We start from the raw sequence: 10780 nt of genomic DNA on the forward strand, positions 1-10780 counted from the left end.
AATCTATATAATATAGACATAGACTACTATCACAGAGTGTGACAGAGATCTAAATCTATAAATAATAAAGTATAAATTATAATTAATTATTTAATTTAGTCTAAATCTAAACTTAAATTATCTAATCCAATAAGTCAATAAGTTTAATTAAGGCTAGATCTATATCCCAATAATCTCTCTGTAATTTGTATAAGCCTACCTAATGAGCCTACAAACTCTTGAATTGAATGTCCAACACCCATGACTTTAGAATCATTAGTGATTCGATCGACGGGAATTCATTTCAGTATCGTGATCAATAATAAATAGTGTCACGTGACGATGCAAAAAAAAAAAAAATTCGTTTTTTTTTAAATAATAATAATAGTCTTTTTTTTCCGTAAGGAAACGTGTCTTGCAATTTGTGCAATACATTGATTACACCAAACAAAACATAACGGTATTACGTAACTATACAAAACCAAAATATATATTCACACCAGACTCACTCATAATGTACAAGCGAAAAGTGTTTATCAGTTTGATTATATTTAATGATTTGATTGTCAGGGGGACAAAAGAGTTTTTACTTTTTGTGTGTCTTTGCTATCAGTGTCTTGTATCTCTTTTGTAATGGTAAAATCCCAAATCCTGACCCAAAGGGTGATTTTTTTTTTTATTTCTAGAATCTTTTCAAGCTTGCTTATGAATGTTTTTCTCTATTAGCTGCCCAAATGTTTTTTTTTACTTTTGCCAATTTAGGAAGTTTATTTTTATTTCCATCTTTTCCCTACAAGCCACAACAACTAAATTTCAACTTTAAATCTGAATATTATATTTTTTTACAATAAATAGTGTCTTAATTAATAAGAATTAACAAATTACACTGGAAACCTATATAATCACAAAAAAAAAATAATTTATTATTAGATCTAAAAATGATTAGAATATTTACAATATATATAGTAGGCCTAATATAAAATTTACCTATAGTTGCCTGAAACAGTTATAAATTTATATACAAGAATTTATTATTCAATAATGAAGCAATTTAGAAAAATGCTACAAAATCTCATGTATAGCAGATTCGCAACAATTATATAAACAAGTTAATAAAATATAGAGTTTGTGGAAGTTCCATGAGCCTTCATTATGCTACACACAGATATCAGCAGTACAATACAAGGCACATATTGGAAGTTACTGATTAACTACAATGCTCAACTATTATAAAGTCACTAAAAACAACAATTTGTTTTTTCACTGAGAACTTACATGCACACACATTTAATTATCATCTAAAACACATATAAGTCAAAACATGTATTAATGGCATCTACTTTTCAACACAACATCACACATAAAGACATTTATACATCTAAGCCATTTTAAGCAATGCCATACATATTTATAAAAACTATTGTATATCAAAGCAATTTTTCCCATAAAATAAAAACAATAGAAGTTAAGATTTTAATTCACTGTTAGACCCACAATTATTTCATTTACCAATAGTTTACGGACATTTATGGGCATGCAACTTTAAATCAAATACAACAAGTAAAATGATTACTCACCATTTGAGTTTTGACTGCATCAATACAAAAAAATTAAAATTAATTTAGCAGATATTAGGCCTTTTTTTAGTGAGCGAATGGTATCAAGAAAAATAAAAACCATACATTTTATATGTAGAAGCATGCTTAAAATACAAGTGTGTAGAAAAATGTTACTTTTAAATGCAACAAGGTAGTAAATTAAGACAAATTTGTTTATAGAAATAGCTAGAAGACAATGGAAGCATTTTGACAGTTAATTCTGTTAATTAGCATACATAATATTTTAACTAAGCCAACAAAGCGCATGTTTTAAAAACCTTGTAAAAAAATTATAAAAGGCAATCAATGTTTATTGTAACAAATACATATATATAGGTCAAAGTTTGTCTTAAAATAAGAATGATGGGTAAGAAAGAAAGTCAGGCTGGGTTTGTCTGGTGGGTAGGAACATGTTGAAGTGGAGGTTCTTGGTTTTACTGAAAAAGGATATTTTGTGTGCAGAGATCTAGTTATTGAAAAAAAGGAATATTTTTTAAAAGTAAATAAACATATGTTTTTGTAATTCTGGTGAAAATGGTTTTGTGAATTTCAGTATTTTTAGGGTGCACCAGAGTTCATCCAACTATACAGGGTATCTGACATTAGTTGGGGAAAAGTAAAACTGTGGGTCGTGATGGCCAACTGGCACCATAAATAATGGTGGGTCACAGAAAAGATGACCTTTACATCGTCTTCCTCTTAGAAGGGTACTTTACTTACCTGTCCTTTTTTTTTTGTTGAAAAAGGTTTGTAATTTATATAAAATTTGTATCTCATAGGAATAAGCATGTGCTAATCTATCATTTATGTTAACAAGAGTCTTAAAGTAACTGGTTTTCCTGGCTGATTCAGGTAACCAGTTTCACGCTCTAATTGCTCCTAGAAAAGAGAGATCACTTATACTAATGCATTCTAGCTCAAGGAATAAGAACTTTTATATTGAATGAAATTATAAATTGTTAAGTTCTAATAATAACATGACAATAAAAAACAATGTAACAAAAAGATTCTACAAAAAACGTAATATTTTACAACAAATTAAGGAATTTTTGCTTCTTCTTCTAACCAGCTTTTGCTGCTGAGTTTTAAGCTCTTTTGCAGACTTTGCCAAGGTAAAATAGAACTTTGCCATGGAAAAATAGAGTGCCATTCTCTTTAGTTGTTTAGAACTGTTGTACAGGGTGTTGGTTATTTTGGGCTGAAATCATAGGAGGCTCTGCCTAAGGTGGATTAGGAAGGGGCATTCAAAGAGGATTTGGTTTACAGTTTCATAAGGGTGGGCGCAGTGACTACAAAAGGGTAGGTGTGTGGGATTTATTTTGTTAACAGAGGTGTGTGTCCTGTTCTTAGTTGGAAGATTGTTGATTGCTCTTTGCGGGGGAGAAAGTTAATACTGTCAAGTTTGTTGACAGCTCTGCATGTGTTTCCTGATGATGACTGGTTTGGCCACTCCTCTTTCCTTATATCAATTTTTTTTTCTTAGTGAACAATATGTAAAAAAAACGTAAAGTTCCCCTTTCAGACCTTGCAATCTATGGGGCAGATGATGTAAAGGTCATCTGTTTCTGTGGCTCACGGTTAGCAAGAGTCTCATGTGGCGAGCACAATGACCAACCTCCTTTTCCCAAACTAATGTTCAGGTACCCATTAGAGCTGGATGGACTCAGAATCTTCACCAGGATTTGAACCTGGAACCAATGGTTTGGAAGCCAAGTGATTTACCACTGCACCTCATGAACAATATGTACAACTGGAATAATTGTGTTAAAATCTCTAGTCGTAGTAGGCAACTGAACATTAGTTCCAGCACACACCGCTGTAATTGACAGGCATGTCTGTTCCACTATGGGGATGATTAGACCATCTTACTTTCTCTTTGCCCAAATGGTATACTGGTGCACCACTGCTACCCGGACATGTGCAAGTGTTGTAGCTGTACCAGGTCTCTCCACTGGGTGTTTTGCTGACCTGGTTGCACTCACCAACTGAAACGTGCCTGTAATTGCCATGTGGGTGAGAGACAATGGCTACCAACTTTGCATTAGTGCCCAGATTTTTAGTAAAATTTTGATAGACCACCTCACATTGCTCATTATACTTGTCAATTCCAATTTTCAGCCGGTCTACTAGTTGAACGTCATGGGTCACACATCTAAAATAGCAAAGATCTGTATCAATGTTACTGTTGACAACACCAATACCTTCTAAACATGTATATTTGCTGTCTTTGTGGCTGTAGTTCCACCAACATTCAGCAAACTGGCCCTCCAGATTGTCAAACACTACATGGGTCGCTGTGACGATGTTTACTTCCCCCCAGCATTTGAAGGGTGAACTTGATCTTTGACATTTTTTGCACTGGCAAAATCTGTTATCACCTTCACCAAATTTCTGAACATCCCAGACTCTGCCACTTCCATACCTTTCCATTCTCAAACCTTTGTTAGTATAACAAGGATACTGTTTGTTTTCCTTGTACTTCGGTCGAGATGTACTTGTTACTGCTACATTAACTTTTACTACAAGATTACCTAAGTATTTGATTAAATTAAAAATATCTGGATGCTGATATTGTTGAGGTAGATCTGTGACAGAAAAATGTTTGAAAGGTATGAAATTTTTATGGCCAGGATTTTTCAAACATTTAGTCCAGGCTCGATTTGGGTCTGTCTCGTATTCACCTTAAAAAAAAAATTGAAGATAATATTAGCCTATAAAACATATCATATTCTTATAACGCTTAATACAGATTTGAAATAAAAATAGAAAATGGGGAAATATTTTTATTCCTAGCTTATATTAATTTGAGTTAAATCACTTAGCTATCTTTTATTTCAAAACATATGTATATGCATAATGGAAAGAATTTCTACAATTCTTTATGCAATAACTAAGTAAAGTAAAGTTCCCCTTTCTGACCTTGTGGCCTATAGGGCAGGTGATGTAAAGGTCATCTGTTTCTGTGGCCTACAGTTAACAAGGGTGTCATGTGACCAGGATTCGAACGCAGGATTCCCAGTTCAGAAGCCAAGCACTTTACTGCTCAGCCACCATGCCTCTATGCTATAACTACTTCATTATTAATGTGTTTGTAAAAGGTATTAAAATTCAGACCAACCCTCTCCCACTTTCACATCTCCATTCAAAATAAAAAAAGGCGTTCTCTGAGAAATATTGAGGTGAATGGCCTAAAGATGGGACAAAGTTTGACATTGTTCTAATTGAAAGAATAAACAGGCTTCCAGAAAGATGAATAAATAAATAAAAAATAAAATAAATGATAGCTTTTTAATAGTGCTACTTTCATGCTTAGAGCATGCTCAGAGTGCTATGGTCCTATCTCATTTGTGGACCAGTGGGGGGAGGAGGGTATCTGGGAGAAAGTTTTCATGCTGCCTTTATGCGCTCAGTAAACACAACTCTGCTCAAGTCAGGTGTTGAACCTCGAGCCCCCTTCATAGGTAGCCAAGACAAGCCAAGTTCAAGAGTACTTAACCTCTCAACCATTATTTCCCACAGAATTTTAGTACATCTAGGTACCTGTCCTTTATATCTTTTTTTATTCTTAGTGATCAAAGATAATATAACAACTTCAGATTCAAATTGAGAAAACAAAAATGTTAGGAATAACAATAGTTCAACACTTTACACTTCTCACTCACCTACATAAATATACACTTGTGGCTAAATACAAACTTGTATGTTCCCAAATTTCTGTTCACATATAATGAATGCAATGCACAATTTTAAATTCCTCTATACTATGAGTCCTACTAAAAAAACTCCTGACACACAAGGGGGACATCATATCTTTACATTCTTTTATACAGAGGTTGCCTGCTTCATCAAAATCACACATTCCCATTTCAAGGAATACACAATAGAATTTCAGGTGCTTGCAACCACATTCCTTTTTACTTAAAACAATCTTATTACCCTTATAACATGAAGGGAGCGGGGATCCAGATTTCCAATAAGTTCTGCTAAAACAAAAAGCCCTTCTTATCCTATCTTATAAAATACAAACATTACTACCAAAAAAGAAGATGATTAAGCTACTCATGTCCCTAGGTCAAGCTAGTCATGAAATTTAATCAGTGACTTAAGCTCTGCTAAGTCATTGATTTTCCTGACTGACTCTGGCAGCCCATTCCATGCTCTAATTGCACTAGGGAAGAAGAATGTTAAAAAATTATCATTTGAATAATGCCTGTAATGTTATATGTTAGAATGAAATAATACCTTCGTTAACACCACTTGTCTCTTCCTCCAAACCTGATGACTCTAATTCCTGTGTATCTGGTAAGAAAGACAAAAAAAGTAGTCTGAATAATTTTTCTAAATCAAATAAGTATATAGAGTTCTCGTAATTTACAAGATAATATATTGATTGAGAAATCTATGTATAAACAGTGAAAAGATTTACACCAGTACAGAAAATAAACAAAAACACATACAGTTAACATACGACTAAAAATTATAATAATTAAGTGTTAAAATAATAATTCTTGCATATGCTTCCCCCTTCCTTGTGCAAGCACTCACAGACACCACCAGTAGAACTATTTTGTTATTAATAAGTTCCATAAGGCAAATGAAATTTAAAAAAAAAATCTTCTTCACTTGTATTTATCAGAATAGATTTTTATGTTTTTAATTCAATGTGTCAAAATTAGTAAAATGCTTACCAAGCTGGATGTTAATCCTTAAAGATTCTTGACCAACAAGTTGAGCTTCTGATAGTTCTCGATCCATTACAAGTTAAAACCTAGACTCTATAGAGTCCCTTGTCGTACAATATTCAAGTTGGACTACCTTTCTGTCATCTCAATGTTTCTGAGTTCATACCATGCCCACTGCCATCCCCTGTCATCCTACGGGAAGTTTGGACTTGGAAGTAGATTATCTTCAACTCTGAAAGAACATTTGAAAAATGTATACAACAATTTAAGGTTAAAATATGGAAACATAATTTTTTTTTTTTAAAGTTTGGACTTGGAAGTAGATTATCTTCAACTCTGAAGGAACATTTGAAAAATGTATACAACAATTTAAGGTTAAAATATGGAAACATTTTTTTTTATTTTTTTAAAAGATTAAATTTAATCATTAGATCTATCTATACATATATAGGCAATATGGGGGTATACATATAGTATGTTTATTATATTATATAGACCTTACTATAATAGAATAGATATCTAATTTGAATTCTAGATAGATCTTTATTGGAGAATCGATCTAGTTTACAATGGTAACTAATAACAGTACTTGTACTGTTATTGTTATCTAATACCCAGATCTACATATATAGAATCTTCTATACTCTAGATCTCTCCGAGCCATTTTATGTCTAGAGAAATGATCTTTTCCTTTTGCAATTTCTTGTGTGACAAAGAGGCCAATCCTTGAGACACAGCTGCGGTCACAGGTTGGGCATATATGTAATCACCAGACACTGTTGTACTTTCACACTTGTTTCTACTACAGACCCTTCTTTTATGCTCACTCTCCATGTGGATTTATTCAATGCCACTTTTTCCCAAAGTTAGTGTTGATTCTGAAAGGCTTCATGTCACATACATCTAGATCTAGACCAGATAAAAGTGGTTTAGTGCTCATTGACTCAAGATTTTTGATGAGTTTGTATTTTTTATAATTCAACACTCAGACTTTGGCTGGCAAAAGGATCCTCAATTTTGTGAAGTCATGAAAGTTGAGCTGGTCTGATATTCTATAGATCCAAATCCAGGGACACCGTTACGTATTGTGCAATGTGTGCATTGCATGCAGGCGAACAAATCATTCTTTCAAGGTTACTTTTTTAAAATTATTAGTTTGATTATTGTAGCTATCAATATTAGCAAAGTAAATGAAATTATTTCATTTTTGTTGTTAATTAAAATATTTAATGTCAGTTCATCTTTTAAAAAGGACCTTTATAATGTATACCATTTGCATGAGAGGCATCTAAAAAAATATTATGAATTCATAAATTTTTAAAGATAACTTGATTCTTCTCATATTTTTTGTGTAAGAATGGTTGAAATTCTACCAACTGTTGAAAATCATTATGTTGAGTTTTGTGAATTTCATAGGATCATGGCAGAAGATCTGGACATTTTCAACATTCCAGTTATAAAAATTTATCTCATTAAACTGATTGCTAAACAAAAAAAAAAGGAAATTATTTTATTACTAGAAAGAGAAATAATAGAAAGAGAATCCTTCAAATTGTGCAAGTATCCAAATACTCTTCCATAATAGTAGGTTATACACCATGGCAGATGCCTCATACAGAACGAATCACTATTATTAGGCCCTTATATTACATGTTCTGTTTCTTATGCACCTCATGCAGAAATACACTAGCATTTTCTGGATTTTGCCCAATTACCGAAACACTGGGGAAGAACTTATGACTTTATAATAAAAAATAGTTAAAACTGGAAATAAAAGATCTTTATGACGGCAGATATAATATATATATATAACAGTGTGATTATTAAAGAAAAAAAAAATGATCTTAAAAAAATCCTAAAGCCCTTTTGTACTGTGTTCAACTTGCAGTCTAAAAATAAATATATATGTTTTGTTATGTTTTTAAATAAAAAAAAAAGGGTCGTCATTTTATAATATTTGTATGCAAGCTGCCACAACCTGCCCAGTCTAAATCAAGCCATCAAGGTACAGTGGAGGGAGCACAAAGAGAGGATTTTTCGAAAAATCTGTCTGGAAACATAAGAGAATGGACAGGCGTCACTCTTGATTATAATACTATTATACATGATATTACTAATATATTATTATTATAATATAATATATATATAATAATAATAAGGTTGTCTTCGAATCTGAATATTAATGAGGAATGTAGTATTTGTCATGGTAACAGGGGCGGACTGGGTGTCAGAATCGACCTGTGCATTTCTATACAATCTGGCCCACAAATTGGATGCCACATACTATCAAGGTCATGGGGGTCCGGTTGCTGAGTGCTTGAGCGCTTCTAAACCTAAGGTCCTGGATTCGAATCTCGGTGAAGACTTTGATTTTGAATTTCGAGATTTTTAAGTCGCCCCTGATTCAACCCAACTCTAACGGGTACCTGACTTTAGTTGGGGAAAGTAAAGGTTTTTAGTCAGTGTGCTGGCTACATGACACCCTGCTCGTTAACCATTGTCTAAGAAAAAGATTATCTCAAACATCATGGCAAGGTTTGAAAGAGGAACTTAACTTTATTCACACGTATACTGCTTTCTCAATAATTTGGAAACTTAGTTTGACTGTCTGCATGGTATAGCTGTATAACGATTGGTCTCGACTACACACACAAGAGAACATGTTCATTAGTTTGATGGTAATTTAATATCCTTATGTTCAGTAAAACATATTCTGTCAAGATTGTTTCATAGTTTATATCTTTGTCAATTATGGTGTTGAGCCTGATCATTCATAAATGATATCATAATGTTGGCGAATTTCTAGTGCTTGCGAGAAAACATTAATAATTTTACTAAATTTTTTTTTTGCACAGAATTCCAGCAATAGTTGCTTTTTATCTTATTTTCTGCTCCTTCTTGTTTCGATTCTTTTGCTTTTTATTCCAATTAACACATTTCTACACTGTTCAAGATAATAATTATGATTTACGAAGGACTTGGTAGTGGGGCCAACTCGAGATTATGCCACAACTCCACCAAACCAATAAGAATTTGTATTTGACTGGACATGTCATCAGTCATCACTAGGATTAGAAACATTTTTGTTGGTCCCTTTATAGATTCATTTGAATATATTAACCCTGACTTCTACCTCTATAAGAAATAAAGGCCTAATATTTCTTGTTTATCGTTTAGTATGTATAGGGAATTGGCGTCTACTAGAAGCACTATATAGGGACGAAAGGTATTTACGACAATGCTTTAGATTAGTATTAGACTATAAAGTGTAAAAAAAATTTATTTTTTTTAAATCGCGACACTCAAAGTGTTGCTTTTAAAAAGAATATTATAAATCATAAAGCAATTTACTGGCATTCATGCGACCCTTCCGGTGGGCCAAATGCCAATACAGCCAGTCTGCCCTTGATGGCTAATGTATTTATCTGTGGGTTATGGCATTTTATGTCTCGAGAGACAATCTTTTCCCTTAGCAACTTCTTGTGTGACTAAAGAGCTAGGCCAATCCTTGATACACAGCTGCGGTCACAGGTTGGGCAAGGCATCATTGCATTTTCATCCTTATTTCTACTACTGTTGTGTATAGCGTCTTGCAATCCGGGACCCTTCCTACTTTATTCTCGATCTCCTTGTGGATCTATCTAGTGATCCAGTGCAACTTTTTTCCCAGCTGTAGTAAGGATTTTGAAGAACTTCAAATATATATAATCATTCTGCCAAGAACAGCTGTTGACAGGAAAATCTGAGAAAAGTATAATAGGCCAGGATGCGAACTGTCAACTGATCTAGAAACTAATAAATTTATGGAGATCTACACTAATGATCTAGATCTACTAATTAATACTATTATCAATTTCAATATAATCATAAGATCATAATCATAAAGTAATAAATCTAGATTTTATATAATCTAGATTAGAAGAGATTAGATTAGAATTAGGGTAAAGTTTAAAATAGTAAAAAAATGGTCCAGGGTTCAAACCCTACCCGCTCCCATCCCCCGTCGTCCTGCGGGAGGTTTAGACTAGGATTATATAATTATAGGAAGTATAATTATATTATAACTCTTATAAGTCATAATTAATAAGTAGACTCTATATTCTATATTTAATAATAAGCCTTAAGGTAATATTATTAATTATTAATAATATTATTATTTATTATAATCTAGACTCTAATTATTAGTTTTAATACAATTCTGAAGGAACATCCGAAACATCAAACATGTAGTCTAGATCTAGATAGATCTAAAACTAAAACTTAACAAGCAAACACTAGATCTAGCTAGTCTAGATGAAAATCTTCAAAACGTGTTCACTTTTTTAACCTCATTTACTTACATACATAACCTAGACTCTATAGTTCTATAGCCGATAGTGGGCGATAGTGATTGAAAAATTGGAAAATCCCGGTACTATTATAAGAACTAGTGATATCTAGATCACAGACCTATATATATTGTAACTAAACCCTAAAACAGAAATAAATTCTTATCTGATAATGTTGTTTGTTTTACATATT

The 10780-nt window shown here is 32.7% G+C and overlaps 1 protein-coding gene across 1 annotated transcript; it reads right to left on the bottom strand.

Annotated features, from left to right (window-relative positions):
• Positions 1-667: 667 nt before the first annotated feature.
• On the bottom strand, positions 668-10034 carry LOC129924051 (uncharacterized). The gene is made up of 4 exons (XM_056017709.1): positions 9611-10034; positions 6266-6491; positions 5820-5876; positions 668-4258 (listed from the first exon to the last, which is right to left on the bottom strand). Exons 2-4 carry the CDS (start codon positions 6330-6332, stop codon positions 3375-3377), a joined length of 1008 nt encoding a protein of 335 aa, XP_055873684.1. The 5' UTR covers positions 6333-6491; positions 9611-10034; the 3' UTR covers positions 668-3374.
• Between the last annotated feature and the right edge of the window lie 746 nt (positions 10035-10780).

This window comes from Biomphalaria glabrata, chromosome 18 (assembly GCF_947242115.1).
Source record: "Biomphalaria glabrata chromosome 18, xgBioGlab47.1, whole genome shotgun sequence".
Lineage (NCBI taxonomy): Eukaryota > Metazoa > Mollusca > Gastropoda > Planorbidae > Biomphalaria > Biomphalaria glabrata.